Source organism: Aythya ferina, assembly GCF_964211825.1.
Source record: "Aythya ferina genome assembly, chromosome: 16".
Classification (NCBI taxonomy): Eukaryota; Metazoa; Chordata; class Aves; order Anseriformes; family Anatidae; genus Aythya; species Aythya ferina.
In genome coordinates this window covers 12190310-12214679 of record NC_140315.1, presented here as the reverse complement: position 1 = coordinate 12214679, position 24370 = coordinate 12190310, and the positions used below count along the sequence as shown (strand labels likewise).

The 24370-nt window shown below is 40.6% G+C and overlaps 1 protein-coding gene across 5 annotated transcripts in view; it reads left to right on the top strand.

Moving 5' to 3' along the window:
- PTPRT (protein tyrosine phosphatase receptor type T) overlaps nucleotides 1–24370 on the top strand; it is a 573321-nt gene that overhangs the window by 530252 nt on the left and 18699 nt on the right. For all 5 annotated transcript variants that reach the window (XM_084537660.1, XM_084537664.1, XM_084537663.1 and 2 more), the window contains 9 exons: nucleotides 63–250; nucleotides 6258–6345; nucleotides 13965–14041; nucleotides 14984–15020; nucleotides 16353–16450; nucleotides 18206–18322; nucleotides 19602–19756; nucleotides 22545–22680; nucleotides 23704–23853. In XM_084537660.1, coding sequence (XP_084393786.1) covers nucleotides 63–250; nucleotides 6258–6345; nucleotides 13965–14041; nucleotides 14984–15020; nucleotides 16353–16450; nucleotides 18206–18322; nucleotides 19602–19756; nucleotides 22545–22680; nucleotides 23704–23853 — 1046 coding nt within the window. The remainder of the gene's footprint in view (nucleotides 1–62; nucleotides 251–6257; nucleotides 6346–13964; nucleotides 14042–14983; nucleotides 15021–16352; nucleotides 16451–18205; nucleotides 18323–19601; nucleotides 19757–22544; nucleotides 22681–23703; nucleotides 23854–24370) is intronic.

Below are 24370 nucleotides of genomic sequence, written 5' to 3'. Positions count from 1 at the left end.
GGAATGAGAGTGGAACTCACAGATAGGTGAAAGCTTGTTTTGCCTCCCTGTCTTTAAAACAGACAGTAGCCATGGAGAGATGACCCAGCCAACCCTGACTATCCAGACCCACCCGTACCGGAGCTGCGAGCCGGTGGAAATGTCCTACCCCCGGGGGCAGTTCCAGCCAGCCATCCGAGTGGCCGACTTGCTGCAGCACATCACCCAGATGAAGCGAGGACAGGGCTATGGATTTAAAGAGGAGTATGAGGTGAGAGGAACCTTCACTCACGTGAATAAGTAGAAGAGTGGCAGTCCTAAGGGACAGATGCTTGGGAGGGGAGGATAACCATTGTGAAAAGCATCTTTGCCTTGATTCACTCACCCTCTTAATCCTTTCCTTCCTCCATCTTATTTCTGTTTATAAGGCTAGGATTTTACAGCACTAGCAATCTTTGGTGGCTCTCTGGTCCAGAGGAAATGTGTTTAATACAGTGGTAAGAGAATTACATTGTGTTCGTGTGCACTCTCTCCATTAAAGAGTGGATAGTAAATATTTAATAGTTGCTGAACTCCATGAAGGATTTGGAGTCCCATAGTCCTTAATTTATTGATGTGCTTTAGTTGACGATAGGGCGAAGCAGGGTTTATGAAAAGGAAGGGTTTTTGCTTTTTTTTTTGGAGCCCCAAATACTCTGTAGCAATTGGTCAAGTTAAATCACAGCTTAATGACCTGCACGCAGAACTGTAAAGGCAAAGGCAGCAGCCTTGTGTAGCTTAAATGAAGATGGAGTTTTCCAGTATGCTCAAACCTCTGGCTCAGAATATGTTCAGCAGGCCTATTCTTGCAACTCTGTGTGAAGAGAGGGGCAAGGAGTAAGCTGAAAATATGAAAGCAGCCCTTCCACCCTGCGGTCAAATAGCTGGAGTGACCAGGAATTTAATCCAAATGCCAGGAAGAAGTGTGGCACTGGGGAGGAGTTGGAAGACAAATATACATTTAGAGGAGAGAGAACAGAAGAGGGAAATAGCATCAAACATATGTGAGACTTTGCTGTAGCAAGCGATAATTATAATGAATGTAGTAAGCTTGTGGGAAGGCAATAAGTAATTAATATGCATAGTGGCATTAAAACTACTTAAAAATAACATAACAGCTGTGAAAAATAAGTTACTTAATGAAAACAGCTCACTTTTCCACCCTGCAAGTCGGAGTCCATGGGGTTTATATCATTGATGCTGGGGTTTGCTGTAATTGAGAGGCAATCTTTTTCTGGTTGTCACCAGGGAGTATTTTTTTAATCAGACAGCATCAAAGACTGTCATAACAAATGTTGCTGGTAACTGTATGTTAACCAGGGCTAGTCACTCATGCCCCACAATCAGGGACACTAATTGAAGTATCGATACAAAGAGCTTGGTTTAATATGGAAAAAGGGTATTAATTCTCTAAGGAGATTTACTTAGCCCCCCTTGGCCTCCAGTTCCATGAGTAGTACCCAAAGCTGAATTCAGCTCAATTACAGATGCCCTAAGATCTAGTTCTTGATGTTCAAGAAGAAAACAGGTGCTGGCATATATGTAATTTTCTGGCACTGGCATTGGTAATTATCAAAATAACACATTAGCATGAAAAATGTCAATGCAACTTTCAGCTCCACAAGTTCTGCATTTCCCAGAAAGTGCTATCTACATACGTATATAATGATGATGACATTATATACATTTGCATAATTCCTTTCTTTACAAGAAATAGCCTGGAGAATGCCACAAGCTCTCAAATCACTTTTGCTGTTCTACCCTTCAATCAGAGGCAATTGCCCTAAGTGGCAGTCCTTTTAGATGGTGGAATTTGGATTTCAGAGCATGGGCTGCAGGTAGCACTTTGGCTCCAAGCAGCTTTCAGCCACCACCAGCAATACTGCAAATTGCAGGGAGGATGTTGAGGAGTGTTGTAAATCCTGGAAGGTAGGAAGGGTGGTTTTAAGTTGGCTGAAATCTTGAGAAATGTAAAGCTGGAAAGCCTGTTTTGCAAAACATTTTGCAAAATGGTTGATAAAAGCTTAAAAAGAAAAGACCTGAAATTTTATTTTTGTGTCTCTTAAAATCTGTTTTCATACACTAATATTAGTGTCATCTGTCTGTATGTTTTTTCTTCTAAGACGCTGATTTTCTGTTTACTTTGCAGATTGATAGCATAAATGAGAGCCTACTTAGTGACATGTTAGCAAACAATTTTACTCTCATGAAAAATCACTTTGAACAGAATGTATCAGTCATACATGACAATCTCTTATCTCTGTACATTCCCATTTCCACTGAGAAACCAGGGAATTGCATTCAAGATTTGTTTTGTACCCCTTCAACTGCAGAGCACTAGAGCACAGGTAATGTGTTTTACTGGGGGCATCATGGAAAATTTTTCGTGTGCCTGCATCTTACATCTAACTCCACACCAGGATGTGGTTGCGTAAGTGGTGTCACTGCTTCTGTGAACTGGCTGATAACTGTGTGTGTGAACACGGGAACCTGTCAGCACTTGCAGCATGTGCATTATTTGGGGTCTGCCTGCTGCACCTGAGGCCAGAGTGACTGCTGTTTGTTTTAGCAATCAAATGTGTGCACCTCAAGAGAAAAATATATCACTGACACTGGAAGTAGACAGCACTGTTTGGGATTAGGCACGGCCATAAACATTTACACGGGACTTGTTTAACTGTCACCTGTTCCTTTTTCAGAACATATCAGCCCTGATTTGTTGTGAGCTGCTAGACTGGTCCCATAGCCATACTGCGAGCACCAATTACTGGCTGCAGAGATAATAAGCTTAAGTATCCAAACTCATTTTCAAATATGATTTAGGATGTCACTAACGTACATTTCTCTTGCTGCATTACTGAGACTGTTAGTTATTTTGGATTTTGTGGCTCCTTCCTCAGGAATCTTGCTACCGCCAGGCTTCAGTGCATTGAAGTCACCTCTGGATTTTAACCTGCTCATTTCTGGCTGGCTACACAGCCCTTATCTGGTCAAAAGAGTAGGTTCGGGAGCTCAGGCTATGATATGACATTACAAAATGTTTGGCAGTAGGGTTGTCACTATATATGCCGTCCTTGGATTGTGTTGGCTTAATGCTTTTTATGTCCTTGCTCTGTACCAGACTGGGGAGCTGAACTGGCTGAAATATTTCTCTTCAGGGCTTTTTGGGGTATTTTTTTTTCTCTTTTTTAGCCAAAGCAGTTTCTCATCCTGGGTCACAGCAGAGTCATTGGAAGAGTTTTGCCACCAGTGTTGAGAAGCTGGAGGCTGCAGGAAGATGCTCAGGACTTTGTGGCGAGCTGTGAGATGAGCAGCAAGGCTTTTAATTGATAGTGTTGCCTTTGGCAAGAATACAACAGCATTGGGGCGCATCAGAGCAAATGAATGATTCAGGTTTTCCTACTTAAATGAAAAACAAACTGCAAATTAGCTAAATGCATCCATTGGAAACGTATATTGGCTTGCACTAAGTCTCAATTGAATGTGAACTCTTTGGTTATGTTTGGGCCATGGTGCTTGGAAATTTTAATCAAGATAAAGAGACTTGTAGAGATATGGCCCTGCAATTTCAGATAAAAATTAGATCATTTTAGTTTTAAAAGCTTCATTATAGGATAAATTCCACTACTGGGATGATATTTCAGCATGAATTTTTACAAACTTCTCTAGAAGAAGAAAAGAAAGAAAAGCTTAAAAATTAAATTCAGATTTTTAACACCGGAATTTTACAGCTAGCAAATTGAACAAAGAAGCATTTGGAGTGTTTCGTGTAGAAGCATCACACATGGGTCAAATACTGATAGCCAAGAGATCTATCTGTCCTGGTTTGCTATTAACAATACTGCAGAAAGAAACAGAAATATTCCTTTTTGAGATCATGGAAATAAGTATTGTACAAACCTAAACTCAAGAAAAAAAAAAACAAAAAACAACATTAGGAATGCTTCTCTTTTTCTGGATGCAACTTATATTAATTATAATTGATACTTTTGCCTTTGTATTTCCAATGCAGTTTTAATTCTCAGTTTTTAGTGGTATCACAACAAAATTGCCAATGCTGTACCACCTGGATATGTGCAGTTACTCCGATCTGTTTTATAGAAGCAGGGGTATGGGTGCACTCTGCAAAGGCAGTTTGTGTTCCTCACCAGCCAGATCCCCCCCTTTCATTTCTTCAGGGAGGGGTAGTTTCATAAAACGCAGAGAATTCTCTGGTTTCGAGTGAGATGAAAAATCCCATGTTCTGAAATCTTTGGAGACTATCTCAGGCAAATATAAAAACATGAATTTCAATGGAGACTTTCATGTTCAAATCACCTGAAAGGACAAGGTTAGCTTAGAAGGGATTTATTGGACCTAAACATATTTTATTTGGCCAAGACAGCCTACCCCCCCATGGACGTGATGAGGGAGACATTTACTTATTTATTTTCCCTTTTCAGATGGCTGTGATTACGTGTTTAATGACTGTTGCCATTCTCTGGTCAATCTGCTGTGATTTGATATTAGTAGAAAAATAAGGCACCTTTTTCCTTAGTCTTTGAAGATGAAAATGAACCTCCCTCACCTCTTTTCTTTTACTCAGGGATTTTATTTTTTTTTTCATTGTGTGTAGGTTTTTGTGGGTTTTGTTTTGCTTTTTGTTTGGGTTTGTTGTTTTTTTGTGCTCAGGAGATGAGCTGCTATTTGGAAACAGCTGTCTGTAAAGGAAATATATGTGTGATCAAAGCCCTCACCAATTACAGTTATTACTCTTTCTCCTGGGCTTTTGAATAGGAACTCGCTGTCCCTGTCTTTTGTCAGCAAGGCTCGGGGCAGTGCTGCACTGCCTGACATTTTCTGTCCTGGAACCCCTTTGGGGGAAATTCACAACGATCTGGTCTGCCAGGGGGTTGCTCATATTAAGTTTAATTGCAAGGCCAGTGTTGTAGATCCTAATAATTGTGTCTGCTATTGCATTCAGGCACCATAATAGACCTGGATCACTTGTGAAGATGAATATAAATTCATTTTCCAGTACAGCTGTGTCAAACTACCTGCTGCTAGCTAAGGCAGATATGATTCCCCAATGAGAGCAGTCTAAAAACTCCGCAATTCCCCGGGGACCATAAATAATGCAATTTGTAACGTTGCTGTTGTTTTTAGTAATATCGGCTTGTGTTAGGGAGTAGATCTTGAAGGAGGCAGATCTATGGAGAAAACTCAGTGGAAGCCGTTCTTTTCCCACCTGTGTGTTCAGCACTAATGATGGCTGGGCTGGGTGCAGCTGCTGCCAATTGTCTGCAGCTCGTTGGTGGCTTTCTGTTCGCGTTGTGGTGCCAGCCGTGCCCAGCCGGCCGGTGCCGCTGCGGTTCCAGCCGAGCACTGCTGTGACAGCTGCTTTCAGCTGCTGCTGCTGGCATCCCCAGTGGTCCTGAGACACGGAGAGAGGTCGTCCTGCTTGTGGGTGGATAGTCCAGGCCATCTTCCAAGGAAGGCAGGACCGTCCTCCAGCCAGACCCCGGCACAGCTGCCGTTTTCCTGGCTCTGCCTCTCCAATCCTTCCTGGGCTTGTGTCAAGGGGAAAGTGGCTCATTCGCTTGTGTTCAGAATAGCTGCAGGACCAAGCTGTGTGGTAAAGCAGCGCTGTCTGCTGCTGGTTTCCTTAACCCATCCTTTCTCAAGCAAAAGGGCAAATTTGGGGAAAATGATGATTTATTTCCATAGTTTCTGTGTTTTACCTCCTTTTGCCTCTTGTCTTTAGACATAATCTAAAACCCTGAGCTTTTTATTTTTCCTCAGAGAAAACCAGCTAGTGATTTATATTACATCACCCCATCGCTAACATAGAAATAGTTTAAACCACTGTACGTGCTCAACTGAGAGCCTGAGCCCCGTGTTCCTGCCATCTGGGTTTTCTTAGCAGTGTACATATGTGAAATCTCCACAAACCCTGTTCTACGGGAGAAATGAGGTTAACCTGTGTCTGTGCAGCCAGAAACAAATTCTCCTGATCCTTTTAGATCTGAACTTGCAGGAGGAAAATGATTCTCAGCTAGCAAAAGCCAAGAGATGCAAATGGTCTGCACCAAGCTCTGCTTTTTGCGATAGTAGATGTGCCCTTTCCTCGAGAACAGCTGTTTGCTTAGTTGACTACTGAATTATGCAGTGCCTTTATTTTTGCCCTCGTCTGTCATCTTAATCCACCTGAAGGCATTGGCCAGATTTTTATAAACACTCCACTATTGTTTATTTCGCAGGCACTACCCGAGGGGCAGACGGCATCCTGGGACACAGCCAAGGAAGATGAAAACCGCAATAAGAACAGATACGGAAACATAATCTCCTGTAGGTGTTAATGCACTTTGCACTGAGCTTTCTCTATGGTTTTATAAGCATCTTGTGGAAGCAGGGTGTGCGTGAGAACCTCGCTAAAAGCTGGTTTACATTGCTGAGCATTCAGTAGTTCAATTAGATTGTTACATGCTATGTTTATTTCTAGGATTTTTTTTTTTTTTTTTGGTTTATGGTTTTTTATTGGTCTGTGTAAACTCAATGCATGATTTTACCCTTTTTAATACTTGTAAAATCTACCTTACTTTGTATTTGATGTCTGTAATTTAAGGACTAAATCCGTTTGTCAGATTTTCACAGTGGATGATGATACCCATTTTCTATGGATTTTTATTACTAAACCCAGATCTTTCAGTGCCACAAGTGGGAGTGAAAAAGGAGACGTGGATATGTCAGGTTTTTAGATATGAAGGATATAGATAGATACCAGGTTTTCTCCTTCTTTGTGGTCAGTAACCAGTGGAGCAGTTGCTACTTATCTACATGTATACCTGGTTTGATGACTAGTACAAGCTTAGCTTCTGCTCCAGAATCACAGTAAGGCAGTTGAAAATGCACTGAAAGCTTCTTAATTTTACTTCTTTCAGTAACCAATTAGTGTTACTAATTGTGGTTAACCAATAGTGGTGTTATAGGGATATTAACACTTGCAGAACTACAGGGCATGGAAGACTCCTGAGGTCAGTTTTAGTCTCCAAGTCAGGACTAGCTCCACCTCTGTCATTTTTGTCAGATCTTTGTGACACCTTTTCCTAAAGATCTCCAAATTTAAGCTTTCCAAAAACTCTCCAGGCAGCTTACCCCAGTGTTTCATTATTTGCTGTAATGACTGGGACATATGAAAAGAGGTGTGATAATTCATTCTTTTTAAGGGTTGCTGAGCAGCATCAGATTGGAGAAGCCAGGCCTGAGACCATCAGAACAAGAAACGGGGATATAAATGGTTATGCCATAGATTTATGTGACTGGATAATTCTGTGGAACACTACAAAAGCAAAATTAAGTCACATGGAGTGACATATTTAGTAGTATGTTTTTTCTCAGGTTAAATGCATACTTCTTATAGGACAAACAGACCTTACTAAAGAAGTGGGAAATAAACAACAAAAAAAAAACTTTGTCACAAATCTCTCTCACATACCTTAAGTTTCATCTCATTCTTATAAGACTTGAAAGAAGTGATTCATGTAACAGTTTTGGGGTAATGGCATAGAACAGATCAGGAACCCTATGGCAAAGGTGAAGTCTGGAAATGAAGATCAGAAGTTTGTGAGCCCTGATCTGATCCCATTTCTGCTTGCTGCCTTTCTGCCTTGGTTGTGAGCAGGTCACCAGTTCCCATAATTTTTTGTTTCTCTGTGTGGAAAATGGAAGTGGTACCACTAGAATATTACAGATAGTGTGGAAATCATTCCCCTTATCTTCAGGTGCCAAAAAAGCACAGCCTTGCTGTAAGCTTCCCATGTTGCTAGTGGGAGATACCTCCAGACAGAGGTTCAATTTGCATGTCTAGACAATTAGCTTAGATCAAATTATTCTGAGAGATGAATCATCCAGCTTTAACAACTGCACATTTGTTTGAAGGTGGAAGTGCCATAGTATGATATAAGGAAAGAAACATGAAAGACTTTGTGCCTCTGCGGGATTTTGAGGAAGCGGTTGACATAATGTCAAAGTGCAGGTGAAAAGAGGCAAGACTATGCAAGAGCCACCATTGAATTTATGCTGAAGGTGGTCACAAAGAAAACACTGAACTCCAAGTGAAACGTGAGAAGAAATTAAGGAAGCAAAATCAAGGAAGATAAATGGGTTATTATCTAAAGGGAAGGTGTTCACGAAGATTAATTGTTGTCTGACAAAGAATGATGTTAGCCTTTTGCTATAAATATGAATACAGTAGGAATATAGATAAGAGGTGATGCGCTTGAATAAGGAAATGCAAAATGTAATCAAAGCTAAGAAAGAAGTATCTGCATGGTACAAAACAGAAGGGCGCAGGTTTGAGGGCTTGTTGTTGGGGAAAAAAATCAGATGGAGGTTGAGAGGATGGAGAGGCATAGTAAGGAAAGCAAAGGTCATGAAAGAGAGCAGGGGTGCAGAAGGGTTGAAGGTAAACAACAAGGCTGGGATGGTTTCCTTCACTTCAAATAAATATGAAATAAAGACTTCAAGAAGGAGACAATAACTATAAAAGATGGCACAGAGAATTTAGTAGCATGCCATAAAGAGCGATGAAGTAAAATGGATTGAGGTATCTGCTTCTCTTTGAAGGTGCTGGGGAGAAGGAAGAGAAGATGCTCAAGGAAGGGGCATAACGTTCATCAGATGTTCTGTAAAAACAGTGCGAAATTATTGTTGATGTCTTTGGCTAAGCCTTGAGCTAGACCATACTGGTGGGTAACACTGGGCAACTTCCCTGAGTAAAGGCAGTGACAGGATCCAGAATAGAGAATTGACAGAAGAGCTGAAAATAGCAGGAGAGCAGTTCCCTCTGGGCGGATCATGAAAATGAATTGTGCTTGGTGGGTACAGACTGTGCAAATGCCTGAGCAGAGGAGAGGAGGCAGAAAACAATTACACCCTTAACTGCTTTGTTGTGCTAGAGCTGCAATTGGTGGTAAAACCCAGAGTACGCACTGATTGCTCTTACTGGTGCGTTTGGTAAAATGTTGCAGATGTCAATTAACATTATTTGTTTAACCACAGTTGCCATGTCATTAGTCCTGAAACAACACAGTCCATGCTTTCTGGGGACTGAATTGAATAGTCAGGTTTTGATCTAACTTCTGTAACTGCTTCAGAGGCTTCTGTTAAAATGTGGGTTTATAAGCTCTAGCAACAAGTAGCATTGCTCAGTGATTCACAGCAGATTAGATCTTGTCTTTCTGGCCTCCTGGGTAGTAGTACACTTACAGGACCATTTTACTCAGCTTACCACTTTCCCAGTGGTATTTCCCTGTATTAACACTATGCCTCTGTGAAAACCTAGATCAGCCCCAACATCTGCTCTTCTTAGAGTTGCAAACCAAAACTGGAGGTGTATCAGTTCACTGGGAGGAGATGCGGGAGAACCCTCAGCTTTTCCATTCTTTAAACCCAGACTTTTTGGCATGATTTTAGAAAAAAGAGAAAGCCAGAGAATGGATTTGGTGTCTGTATGACCACAGAGATCCATTGCTGCTGATGAAAAGATGGTTTCTCTTTGCTAACTGTGATTTCATGGATCCACCATGCTTTAGGGAGCTGCTCTACTTGAAGTTTTTGATATGTCAACAGGTTCTATGATCTATGCACTGGTGCTTTAGTTGTAAAAACTGGTGAGTTTGTCTTTGCAGACCAGCTTAGGGAGCAAGGGCAGGTAGTAGATGCATTTATGTACTGAATCTACATTATTTAAATTTGCTTTAGAGCAATTTTAATTGATATTGAGATTTTCAAAGTGCATCAGCAGGTGATGGTTAGGGGAGAGGTGTTGTACTTGCGAGTTGAGTTCTATTACATAGAAAAGAAAACATCCAAAAGCTATATGAGATCTTTATTTCTATTCTATTTCTCCTCATTCCCAAATTTAGAGTGAAAACACTCAGGTGAGAGCTGAGAAAACAGAGACGTAGGGTTGTGTTTAACTTACAGGACAGCACCATATTTCCCTTTTGTTTTATCCCTTTTCTGAGCAGATTATTACAGGAGGAGCTTAGCACTCATGGGGATGCTCGTACCAGTGCTTCTTTAGACAATTCTCCCATCTGCAGTGGAGCTCCACCGTCTTCCCACTTAGGCGATGATTTTAACATTTTGTGACGGTCCATTAAAAACTATGGAGTTGGTGACACAAGACAGTAGAGAAAACGGCTTCATTTTGTTTGTGCTGTGACTGCTGTATGCTTTGGGCTTGAAGACTGCAAATTAACCCGGATTTTGTGGTGTAACTGACAGACACTAGAGAAGGATTAACAGAGCTCCCAGCTGAAACACAGGTAGAGTGGACTTCTTGTCCACGAACAAGGATAATGCATAAAAAACAATAGCAACAAATGTCAGTTTTGGAATTAGAATGTAAATCTCTTATCTTCCAAGCATTTTTATCTCATGGTTTCTTCTGTAGTGCCTAAGCTCTTGCTTGTCTGTGCAGTGTCCATGTTATGTGATCCTGGGAGCGTGGCAGGTTTCACACCTTGCTGTTATCCTGTTCCCAGGCATAGTGTGGGATGGCTGGGGATGGGACTGGAGGACTGTGTTGATTCATTGCAATAGATGTCTGCATTTCTCCATCAACTATGTGGGGAACCATGACAGACAATTTAGACTAGCTGCATAATATTTAGATGGCGAAAGTTGCATGAGATTAATCCAGTGCTGGTGTCAAAATGGTATGTGGAAAAATTGCAATGATATTTCAAATGATCACTAATGGGAATTTTGACAGAAGTTTCAGACGATAACGTCTTTGTACTAAAATGGGAGCACAATGCTTTTCAGTGAAATTCTTGTCATTTTTGAAATCTGTTTTAAGACCAATTTTCAGTCAAAGTGCTCTTCATACAAATTCAGAGTTCTGCTAACTTGCATACCAACTATAGCCAACAGGGAGAAACAAAATCAAATATACATCTGTAAATATACTTCCATTTTTTGCAGCCTTGAATATTACAGACATACAATTTGTCTTGTTACTCTCTTTTGTTAAAGTTTCTCATGATGCATTTGTATCACATGGTGATTTTATGACGTCTGATGAGTGTACAGAAATGTTGAGTGACACCTTTCATTTCAGTATGCGTAAATATGTTGTCTCTATGGCTGGTGTTGTCCAGTGGAAAAGATGTGGAATCAGGAATATGTTCTAGCCATTGGAAGTAGATATAGTTAAGATAATTACTATTCTTTTAAAAGCCCTTTAAAATCTGTAAATGAAAAGACTGAGTAGAAGATAATTAATATTGCTGTTAATAGTATAGTAAGTTGCATTGTTTTTTTGTCCCTCTTGATTTAAAAAGAAAAAAAAAAAAGTTTTGGAAAGAAAGTGATTTGCAAGGTAAGTTATTTCATGAACTTTTATTCAGAATGGTCTCCTAAACTTATGAACTTATGATTGAAGACACCATTTACACATCATTAATATTTTGTGTATATGTACACATACAGTTTTTCTGCTGCACTGTTCACACTCTTCAGAGAAATAAATCTCCCACATGTATTGTCTCATTTTTGTAAAACATGAGATGACTTACTGTAGATTCTATCCACCTGAAGCAAAGCTCAGCTAAAAATAATTTTCTTTTGAATCCAAAATATAAGATGACCTAAACTTGAATCTCTCTTTCTCTTTTTTTTTTTTTTTTAAAAAAAATCATTCATTTCCAATGGTCATTTCTTCATCCTTTAGATAGATAGGATAACTATCTTTGGTACACATGAACAAAAGAAACACTTGTTAATAGCTACAGAGCACCTTTTATTTATGCATAACTGTCTTAGATTCATAGACCTATTCTGCGTCCTTTTAGGTCTTTAACAGCGAGGTCCCTTGGGGAGGTATTCATCTTGTCTGTTTCAAGTTTCTAATTTAGGAGCGGCTCAAAGAGCTGAAATGTGATTTGTGAGTTTGGCTCTATTAACTGAAGAGAAGATCTTCCTTAAGGGCTGTTCAGAGCACTTCAGCCACACACTGTACGTAGACAGTGTCTTGGTCCCACTTAAACAATTAACTTGAGATTCTTTTCACCTGTCATTAGGGTCATTCTGGGTCTCATGACTTTTCAAGTTATATTATTGCAATAAGCTTAGACTTTCATAACATTATTATACTGTGGCATTGCAGGGAGGATTAGCAAATGTTCTCCTCACAATCATTAACTCTAGGGACTTTTTTCTTTGCCTTTGTTCTGTGTGATTCTTAACTAGCTTAGTTTCCTGCCTTGAATTGCAAGTGTGAAATCGTCTACAGGAGATTTTGTGTGTTTCATCGAGATGTCCAGCTTAATCAGCTCGTTGTCTGTCTGTGTGAATTGCACTAAGTATAAATTCCTTTGTTGTCTGTCTAAACACAAGATTTAGTGCAGCTCCTAGTGAGCTTGCCTTGAGCATGGGTAATTGTCTGGAGCTGGGAGCAACATCAGCACTTAGAGAAAGATACCTGCTGCATTTGCAAAGTTTGTATTTATTAATACAAATATAGCAGAGCTTTTGAAGGATTCACCAGCAAAACCATTTTTGAATGCAAATATGGCATTTGATAAATACAACAATGTGGCTGTATTTTTTGGGTGTGAAAATTTCACCCAAACAATGAGCAGAGTATGAGAATCATTGCTTTACATGAGCAAATGAATATTTAATATACATCCAAATCCCATTTCTCAGAACTGCATGTACATCTGTCTTCACAATTATTATCTGATTCCACGTTTAATTAAGTCACGACTAAAACCTTTTTGACTGAGTTACTGCAGAATCACACCTCGGATTTTTATGTTTTATTGTGATGATTCTTTTTAATTGAATCTAAATCATGCCTAGGTCCATATTTTGCAAAGTGCTTCTAAATATTAATGCTTTATTGCCTAGGAGCTACTGTCTACATAGCTAGTAGGGAGGAAACAAACTTAATGGAATCTGTTTTCTGCTTCATTATAAAACCCTTCAGAAATGAGCCCAGCAGGCCTGGCTGTGACCTCCGTAACCCGACTGCCTTTCCCAAGCAACTGGTTCTTAGATAACACTTCTGCAATTAATTGCATACCGGGGCTGGGATTGCCAGACCAAATCAGATCAATGACCCAGCTCACTGAGTACCTCCTTTGACAGAGCTCAGCACCAGCTGTTCCAGAGGAAGATCAAAATATTCCCTTGGTGGACAGTCATGACATAATCAGCCCACTGGGGCGCTTCCTTTCTGTGCCTGAACTGCAGAACATACTGGGAGAGTATCAAAAGACTGATACCTGTTATTTTATTGCCTTATCTAAAGTAACTTTGAATGTCCATAAAGATATGAACTTTTTTTTTGTCCTGAACACAGCTTCACACTTTGCCTTGCTGTCACTTTGCTGCAGTGGTTTCTGCGGGCTGTATGAAAGAGCATTGCTCTGATTTCCTTTGGTATTTTCTTTCAGTTCCTTGGGTTGCCCCACTTGTTAATTGTAGGATTTCATCTGTCATTTTATCCTCCTTTAATCTTTTATACCTTTGTCACGACCTCATTTTTATCCTGGTTTTTACTGTTAGTTCTTACCTCAATTTATGTGAACCTAAGGAATCTGGGGAGGCTGTTACTTCCCAGGGTGATGATGGCTCTTGTAAAGGAGATGCTCTTCCTGCAAAGACCCCAAACCAAGCAACATCTGTGGTCTGTGTATAGCTCTGTAATAATTTATAGTGATGGCAGTGAACTTAATGAACGTTGAGTTTGAATGAACACTAACTTAAAGATCTAAACATTACATCTTAAGTACAAAAGAAAGGGCACATAGAAGAAGGAATAGCTCTGATACTCTTTCATTTTTTACTATTGTAAGTGTTCAATTACCCACTTGAAGGAATCGGCAGATAAAATAAAGCACTGACAAACTCCTCTTTATTGTTACTGTCACTTTTTTCTTTCCTTCTTTCAGATGATCATTCAAGGGTGAGATTGCAACTGCTGGATGGGGACCCTCACTCTGACTACATCAACGCCAATTACATCGACGTAAGGCTCATGGACATTCCTGAAGTGACAAACACTCCTGCTGACAAGCCTGCTTACCAATTTGGTGCATCTCATGCAGGGACAGACTGCCGGTCTGATATGAATGACAGCTGAAAGTTATACAGACATCATGTTGTGACAGGGAGAAGGTTCTTGGCCTCCAGTTTATTCTTTCTGACCAGTCTAGACAGATGGAGATTTCCTGTGTCTGACAGATCCACAAACATAAGTGGAATGTGGGCTAAATGCACGATGTATGTGAAAATCAATATCAGTCCCTCGCAATAACATTAACAGATATCTGAGATTTATTGACTGCATACAAAGTCGCAGGACAGAAGGCATAAGTGGATTGACTTTTTTTTTTTTTTGAGTATTGTAAAATCACATTTAAAAAGCAAACTCTTACGCACACAGGATGGTCAAATGAACATGCATTTCTTTCATGCATCTCCTAATGCTTAGGAACATGATGCTGTTCGGAAGAGTTTTTTTAATAGAAGAAACTGAAAAATGCACTTCATAAAGTTATGTACCACTGGCATTCAGTGTTATCGTACAGAGGCAAACCCACCCCTTTCTTGTTTTTCCAACACAAAGATGCATTTTTTTTCTGTGTTAGTTTTCAGAGCTGACCGTGGGTTAATTATGGCACTTTTATTTCTTTGAATGAATAGTGAAAACTGCTCCGTTCCTGTTTTCTCTTTGCTATGATGAGATCTTATGATTTTGTGGGGTTTTTATTACTCAACCTGAGTGAGATACCATCACTTAAAATCTCATGGGGCAGCCTCGTTCCTTATCTTCATGTGTTCAACAACCGTTGTTAGTACACCATTAAGTGTATGGCAGTCATTGGTGCCTGGAAGGTATAAAATGCATGCTCTTGTGCTTTGTTTAACTGTGATGTCAGACCATCACAATTTTTTCTTTTTTTTCCAGGGGTACCACCGGCCTCGTCATTACATTGCAACTCAAGGCAAGTTCATTCTTGTATGTCTATATATTTGTAAAACCTCTGCTGTTCTAAATTACTGTAGGAGTTATCTCTAGGGTGACATCTGCTCTGGGAACGTCTGAAGTTCCAAGATATTTAAGACACTCAAACACAAAATCTCAGCTGCAGGAGTAAGACTTAGAGGTGGCAGTGCAATCTATAATGTGCCCTTTGTGCATGAAATATGAGATTAGAACTAAAAGGGACTTAACGGAGCTTGGGTTTACCTTCTGGAGTGAAATTGCTTGGGGAGGGCTGTATGAATATGCCTGGGACTGATGAATTTTTGTTGGTGGGAACTATTAGAAAATGTATTAGAACACCATCTTCTGCAAATTAGATGAAATTTCCTCTGCCTTTAGAGGTCTAAAAAAAAAAAAAAAAAAGCTAACCAACACAATTCAATGTTCAGAGCTATCAATGTTAGATGATGAGCCTTCCTACTCCTGGTCTGTGCACTAGGATGCTATTGTCCTGCATCACTGGGCAAACTATTTTGCTATGACCACTTCCTCTACCATTATTTGTTCTCATTTCACTGTATTCCTTCCTTCCCTACAAATGTGTTGCTACCATAAACGACCCTGTTCTTAACTTCCAATTTGTGAATTTCTCGCTGGTTTGTCCCTGTTGAAGGAGTAAAGGAACATACCAGAATAAAATTGGTGTATGGGTTTATAAGGGTATAGGGAATGCAGCAACGCAAAGAGCATGGAGGATGGAATTTGGACAGGATTGGGTGAAGTTTGGGTGAAGGATTTCACCTGCAGCATAGAGGAGGAGAAGAAAACAAAGTCAGAGAGAGCTTCTAGTCTAATAAATCTTTTGCTGTTTGGCTGTTGGAGCCTGAATTTTTTTCCTCTGGGAGGACTTAAAAAAAATTGTGGATTTATGCATGTTTTCTCCTTCATAATTAGTAAATATTAAAGTATGAATAGAGGAATTTGTGTTGCATCGCATGGAAAAATTCAATTCAGCCTTAATTCCAGAGAGACTGCATGGTGCATCCACCTCCCATTGCTTATACGTGATTTCCTACAGGAGCTATCTCCAGTGTTTACAATACAGCCATCACCTCTGTTTACAGCCTGCTAGCACCTTAAATACTTGCTGCAAGGAAGGACAAGGTGTCTGATACCTCAAAGAGCTCTCGGTTGTTTAGTGCCTGTAACCCTGAATCATGGAGAGATGCCCTGGAAGGGAGAGTAGGATCCTGTGGGATCCACAGGGCAGTGGCTAGGAAATAGCTGAAATGGGTTGTTGGCATTAAATACTCTCTCTGAAGATGTCCTTTTGTCTTTTCTGTTGCCCCAGGGCCGATGCAAGAGACAGTGAAGGATTTCTGGAGAATGATTTGGCAAGAAAACTCTGCAAGCGTTGTCATGGTCACCAACTTGGTGGAAGTGGGCAGGGTAAGGGTACCATTTTCCCAGCAAATACAACCAAACTAGTGCCGAGTATAGCACCATGTTGCTGCTGCAGGCATGCTCAGACAGTGAAATGCTTTTTGCTTACTGTAGTAAGGGAATGAATTAATCCACTCGGGGTTTTTTTCCTTTAAAGTGCTAGATTTTGTAATACTTAGCTGCTTCCATTCCAAACTAATAAGGATCTTGTTTCTGGTGTAAGTCTTGACTTTAGCAGAGTTAGACAAATTTATGCTAGCTGAGGAGCTGTCTCCTTTTCAGTACAGAGGGAAAAATGTGCTTTTATAATAATTATTCTTTATCTGTATAATTTGAATACTTCCCTACCCACAAAAATCTGGAGGGGAGAGGACATGTGACTGGTGTTTGAGCTGATCAAAAGAACTCTTCAAAGCCGAGAGTTTCTAATCATTTCAGAATATCACTATTCCATGGTGGTGTGAGACCACGCACAGCTGCATCCTGGGGCCACCCAGCACCCTTGGCCTCCTCACCAGCCACAGCTTCACTCTGTTGGACGCAGGTGGGCCAGGAGTCCCTGTGTAAGCACAGAGCGATGGCCAAAGACCAGGATGGGAGCAAACATGAATAACTCAAAGGGCGTGGGCTCGCTGTGGCCAGCTCCAGGAATAAGAAAAAGGCACACCTGTGGTGTGCTTTCCTTAGTGCATTCTCCCCACTCCTGGTAGTGGAGTCTCTTTGGTTTAGAGAGATTCTCAGCCAGAAACCATCACTTTAAAATGTTGTCCTTCTGTTTCTCACCTTCGATTCCTGTTGCACTAAAAAAAAAACATTTAAGCAATTGATTATTCACAACTGTTAGTAATTCAGCTGCTTTTTATTTGATTTCCTTTAGATCTCATGGTTGAATGCCACCTGGTTCTGTTCATTTATTGTTATTTATTCTATTTTACTTTTTACTGACACTTCAATTTGAAATAAACTCTTTTGTGTAAAAAACAAAAAACCTAAATTAATAATGTTTTATATTTATAAATCCTCTTCTGTTTATGACTAGAACTGGAATATGAAAGCTGCTCTGCATTAACTAGTCATCTCAGCTTTTAGGTGCTGTTTCACTCTTTCATGCTACAGCATTTAATAGCTTGATAGCTTTTGTTATCCTGTATGTCCCCTCTAAAGCTTCACAGCCCCAGTTTTTATTTTTTATTTGGTTTTGCACATGGCTTCTGAAAGTAGCTAAGCTTGGGATGTGTTCACATGATCAGGAGATTTCTTTCAGGAGCCTAAGCTCAGGCACATCATAAATGTCAAATTTGTGTCCTTATCTGATAAGGGATGCTTTAAACCCAAATAAATTTAATGCATCAGGAAGTTTGCACAGTCCCTATGAACTGAAATTGTTTAGCTGTACAGAGACTGTTTGAAATCACAGTATCAATAGCAAGAACGCTTTTTTTCTTAAAGATGGTGATGCTAGTGACTGCAAGGTGTTCTGTAAACCTGACTTATGGTCTGGGCTTCTGTGGAAATTTAAGAAAGGCTATCCTAAAAAAAAAAAAAAGTTAAATGAATGCTTTAATTAGTATTCACTACAGAGTAAACTTCTGTATTTGGTAAGGGAGTTTTGATCTCATTTATTTACTCAGTTTTGGCATGGTCTGTACATCACAAGAAATTTCACTTTGTGTCATCTTCAGCTTGAAAGTGGAGTAAAATGTGTCAGCTCTGTCTCAAGTTAAATGACTTCCTCTCAACGTTTTCTTTCCCTCCTGCCAGGTGAAGTGTGTTCGGTACTGGCCAGATGACACAGAGGTCTATGGCGATATTAAAGTCACACTAATTGAGACAGAACCACTGGCAGAGTATGTCATACGCACATTTACTGTACAAAAGGTAAGGAAATCTTCAGTCAGCTAAAATTTTGTTATAACACTCAGTTTTTGATCTGACGTGAACTCTGGGAAGCATGTCCAGAGATCCGGAGATAGGAACATTTACAGTGTGGCTAGGTTTCACCTCAGAAACCTAAATTTTTGACAGGTATTCCAATTTTGGATAAATGATTTTACTCAAATGTTGTGCTGTAGCCACAAAAGTAGAATCCACAGTGCATGAAGTTTAAATGCATCCAAAAGCCAGCAGGTAGTTGACTATATGCCAGGAATAATAACTATCCCATTTCACAGTGGAAAATTATAGATGAAGAAAAGATACCAGTTAAATTGATGCCAGAGATGATCCCTTTCCAATAGAAATAAAATACGATACAGGCTCAGCTACGAAAAATTGTCCCTAAATCAGCAGGATTCAGAAGATTTGTTATATATAATTAGAAATCAGATGTCTAAATATCAGAGTATTCCAGGTCTGTCCAAATCACTCTCCAAACACTCAGTAACTGGTTTTAAAGCTTTTCAAAAATTCCTACTAAGACAAGTTAAGCTTAACCACAGTGGGAATGTTCCAGTTTACTAACATGCCAGATCCACCTTCGACTTAATCACTAAAAAACCTGGCAAAAAATGCTAATGCCAAAATCTGACAGGATAGTGGACTCCACATATGTTTCCCGTGCAATCAAATGTCACAACTAACTGACACTTCTGTGTTACTCTTGGCAGGACGTATACAAGTGGTGTCGGTTTTCCTGCACCAGTAACTTGGTTTTACCAGGAAAGCCAAGTGATGGGTTTGAGTATCAGTTTCTGCCCTATTTGGCAGGAGGTAGCAGAAAATCTAGGGTGTGTATATTATTTAGGTGTTCATTCCCCAGTCTGTTGCTTCAATGCCTCAAGAAAGATTTGAGAGTGATGGTTTGGAGATATCACCAAAGCAGACTGGATAAGTGCAGGCCTGGTATGCCGGGACTGACATCATTCTATAATGGTCCTAATCAGCTGGTTTTGAACCCTAAAACCACAGGTTTGACAGAGGTGCTGGCATTCACCTTCATAGTCCTCAGTTGTACGTTACCTGGTTCATTTGTAGTTGGAGTGCATCTCGATCCTTCACCTCTAAATCTCTTGGAGTGAAAAGTGGTATAGAACATGTTCCTGTGTGTAATTAGAGCTAGCTGCTTGTTCAGCCCTCTGCATGAGGGAAGGGAGCACTGATGAGAATATGCTGATTGCAGTCTGATGGAAGAAAAATAGAGGCTGTGTTGTCTCCTCAGAAAGGCTACCATGAGATCCGAGAGATTCGGCAGTTCCACTTCACCAGCTGGCCAGACCACGGGGTTCCTTGCTATGCCACGGGCCTCTTAGGCTTTGTTCGGCAAGTGAAGTTTCTCAACCCCCCAGAAGCAGGACCTATTGTTGTGCACTGCAGGTATGCAAACTGTGTCTGAGCCTTTCCTCCATCAGCTTTTTCTGCTTTTTTCCTTCTTCTCATTTGGCAATAACTATGTTTTGTTTGTTTAAGAGTATAATTTGTAGGCCTCCCAGGGAAACAAAGTAGAATCCGGTTTTCTTTTCTAAAGTGGCAGCTCTGGAGCTTAGCTGGCGTGAACTGGAGATGATATAAGTAGGTCAGAGAGGGCTATTCGAATGTAGAGGACTCTCTGGTGGCCCATACTCTCTTAGATGCTCATAGTAGAGCTGGGAAAATGGTAAATATCTGGGACAGCCAGTCTAGTCATTATCTACAACAAACCTCACGTGGCAGTACAGATGATGCCTACCAAAAAAAAAAGAAAAGAGGTCTGTGGACAGGGAATTTTAAAGCAACTTTGCTTTTCTGTACACACATTCACTGCAGTTCAGCTTTGTACTAGGGTACAGTAGGTTTTATCTCAAACATTTTTTTTGTCTTCCTGGCTCTGGATACCTGCCCTGTGCATCTTAGCCTTCTCAAAGCCCAGGATCTGGAATGGGGATTTCAGACTGAAAACTGGCCCCATGACTTCCAGCTACTAAATAAGAGGTGAATGCCTGAGGAAAACTGACTGCTTGGTTTACAGCCATGAAAATTCAGATTATTGATTTGCATGCTGGCTACTTCCCCGGTTGCTGCTGCTACTGGTGTGTGCTCTTTTAGCACCATATTCTTCCAACTGAGCTTAAGACCCTACTGTGCAAGGCAGTACATGAATATGTAGGAGAGTGTGCCGACATGCAGAACTAGCAGTCAGAGATGCAATCAGACATGCTAATGGTGGAGGGAGAGCAGAGACTCCCAGGGCTGCCATCAGAGCTAGGAAGAGAAACCAGCTCTCCTGACTTGTCCTAACTCTCCTAATACTTATCACCAGCAACTTGCAGCAAAGGAAAAATTGGGGGGGAGGTGTTATGCTAGATTGGATCAATAGTTCATATAATTTATGTGGATGATGCATTGCGGATCAGAAGATGGTAACAGAACTCAGAAAGAATTTTCTGCGTTAGTGAGCCTTGGATGTAGGTAGGTGTCCTTTCTATGGCTTTCCAGATAAAATGGTTGCTCCTGTAACACACCATAGTTATGCAAACCCTTGTTATAATGTGACTTCAAATTAAGAGTGCCTGGCTACAGAAAACAAGTTTGGCTTTGGAGCAGCTACTTGTGCAGTGCTTTGCTCAGAGCTCAGTGCACCTGTTCTGGAAAGGAGCCATGGACGGAGCACAACGGTAGAGAGCAGAGTTGGCTGCCCCCAGATCTCACCCTGAGCACTCCACAGGCACCTACCTCCTAGTGCCACCCTCTGAGATCAGGAGGAGAGAAAGAGAATATGCCTCACAATCACTTTAAAAAGGAAAACCAGCTAAATCTTTCAACAGTTTGGGGTGGTTTTTGTTTTTCTTTTTGTTTATTGGTTGTTCTTTTTTTATTATTATTATTATTTTATTTTTTTTAATGAGCAAGTGCTGAATCAGATTTATAATAAAATATGGCTAAACCAGAGGAGCTGGCAGAAGGGAATTCTTTCAGAGCTCTCAGGGCTTGAATTTGCTGCCTTGGTGCTGTGACATGGGTCTGGCCTTGGAAGGAGTCTGAACCTGATTCATCGTCACCAAGAAAGCAAGGAGAAATTTTTCATCCTTCACATTTTAATGAATAAATGCCATTTCCTCTCCGTTATTTATCTGCTTTTGAATTTTAATGACTTGCTTTAAGTGGTAATTACCAAATTCTCCCTACCGATGCCTGGCTGGATATTATCACTATTCGATATTTATGAAGTGCCAGGGTCCTCTAAATATAGAAATGTTATAACTATTTGTTAAAATTCTGAAAAGCTGAGAGATAAAGAGAGAGGAAATGCCACTTATTCATTAAAATTCTGCAAATGAAAAATATCTTCTCTCTATTCAGCAGTTGATTAATCTGATCCATTAATTTATGGTCATTCATATCTCCTTGCTTTTGGCTCTGCTGGAGTTTTCATGCAACTGAAGTTTCCCGGATTAGAGCTGAGTTTTCCTTCTTTCTTTGGCATAATGTGAAGAGATGTTCTCCTCTTTCTATCCTTCACACCTAAACAGCTTTGGATGATTTCCCGGGAGGGAAGGAGGACACAATGACAACACACTTTGCAGGAGACGGCCTGATTCTCACGTGCAGCTAGGGGTTCTAAACTGAAGGTTTTGAGTAGCCTCAGGCTCCCCTCTCTGTAATTTTACAATGCACAACTTGAAATCAGCCTGCCTGGGACCCAACTTCCTCCTGATTAAAAAGGGAGAAGAAGTGTTTGAGTCAAAGGACTGTTTCATCATGCCCGCTTGAATAAATGGGCATGCCTTTTCCAAGTCCCATGGGAAGAAAACCCTTGGAGAAGCCCTCCCACCTCCCCTGCCCTCCCAGGCTGTATCTTTTTGCAACCTGAAGGCTGCTCTCCCACAGTTTGATGAGATGTGCAGGTGAACTGACCCATAAAACCAAAACAAATATGTTTCTGAATAATGTTTCTGTTGATTTTCAAGAAAACAAAGCCCTCTTTCCTCCTTCCTGGGTCTGTTTCTCTTTCAAGAAATATTCTTTCACCTCATTCCCTTAAATCCTAAGCCAATTTAAGTGGACACGAGAGGGGAGCAGCTTCCAGAAGACAGCTGTGTTTGTAATAGCTATTTTCTCCTCCATAAAACTCTGCCTCTCCACAGTCCCCTGATCACGCAGGCCCTCACTGTCTTCTCTTTTTTAGTGCCGGGGCTGGGAGAACAGGGTGCTTTATTGCCATCGACATCATGCTTGACATGGCAGAGAACGAAGGCGTGGTAGATATATTTAACTGCGTGCGAGAGCTGCGCTCCCAAAGGGTCAATTTGGTGCAGACGGAGGTAGGTGCCAGCAGGTCTCCTCTTACCATGTGCTGCTTTCCTGTCGGCTCCTCTGCTCGACAGGAGCCCAGCATTTCATTAAGTCAACACTTGCCTCCTCTGTGATGAGATTATACACAACTTCCTTCTCTAAACATGGCCAGATGTACGCTGAATCACATTCACCCGCAGCTACTCAGGGTCTCAAGACAGGAGGGCAAACCTTGAAGTTTAATTCTTAGTATTGCTGATTACTTTTATACTCATAGTAAAAAAGACAGTTCCTGAATCCTCTCAGGGCTCATTCATGGGTGTACTGCAGACTCACATAGTACCCATTCTGTATAAATTGCAAGCTAAAAAACAAAAGAAGCATCTTTGATTTAAGCTTAGGGTGCCAATGAAGCAAGCTGCTCCATCTCGTACCATTTAGCAGCTACACAAACTCCCATGGGACTGCTGTTCCGCTACACAAGTTTTACTTGTGTGCTTCCCCTCCTGAGGGACAGAGCAATCGTCTGGAACAGAGAAGGACTTTAGCTTTGCTGAACTTCCCATATCCCATATTTTGTTCAGGGAAGTAACTTTTCCCAGAAAACCAGATTCTTCAAGATGTTTTGAAAAGACACGTGGAGCAGACTTGTTAGTCCTCTAATTTTTGCTGTTGGTATCATGAGTCTGAAGCACAATCCATTCCTAGCAATGAAGAGACCATTGCCTCGTGATTGCCAACAGACAAGCTTTACACCCTGATTTCCTCCTTGGCCCAATCCCATTTTGTCCCAGCATTTCTGAGACTGGTGACTTCCCATTTGACTTGTAAATTTGAAATGAATACATGAGAGCTCACATTCAATGATGGATGAAATATGCTCACAAAGCTGTCACATAGCACACTGTGTAATTTGTCTCCACAAGAAACAGTGCCAAATATGCATAGCAGGCATGACTTAAGGAAAAAAAAAAAAAAAAAAAAAAAGGTGTGATATTTCATGATCTATATTGAAAATACAACTTTAATATTTTATCCCCTCCCCTGTACAGGAGCAGTATGTATTTGTCCACGATGCCATTTTGGAGGCATGTCTCTGCGGCAACACGGCCATTCCAGTTTGTGAGTTCAGATCCATATATTACAACATCAGCAGACTAGATCCACAGACTAATTCCAGCCAGATAAAAGATGAGTTTCAGGTAATTTCATGTATCTATCTCAGTCATTGCAATTGGTGTACTGAAGGTATTTAACAATTTCTGTGTATCATTTTATGATTTCCATCATAGCAGAGAATGGGGACACTGAACTGAGGTCTGATCTCAGGTGATTTTTGTTGTGTTACTACTGGATCAGGCAGAGGTTTGGTTTTAAGCTTGGGGTTTTTCAGTCTCTGGCAAGGAACATTTCCCATCACTTCAACAGAGCAAGGATACCAATTTTCACAGATAACATTGTACTTCTCATTTAAGCAAATATTCAGTTGTTCATTTCCTTCTGTAATTTCTGCAGAAACATTTATGCCTCATGGTGCCTTATGCACTGTTCTTGTGGCTTGTACGTTGCTTCAGAGTCTTGACAATCCACTTGTTGATGTAATTCCATACAAAGAGAGAGTGAAGAGTGAGCTCACTGAGCATTACTTTCTCTAGTATTAATTCTTGACGAACTGAAGCCCTCAGTTCACTCTGTATGTTTTTACAAGTACCTGTGGTC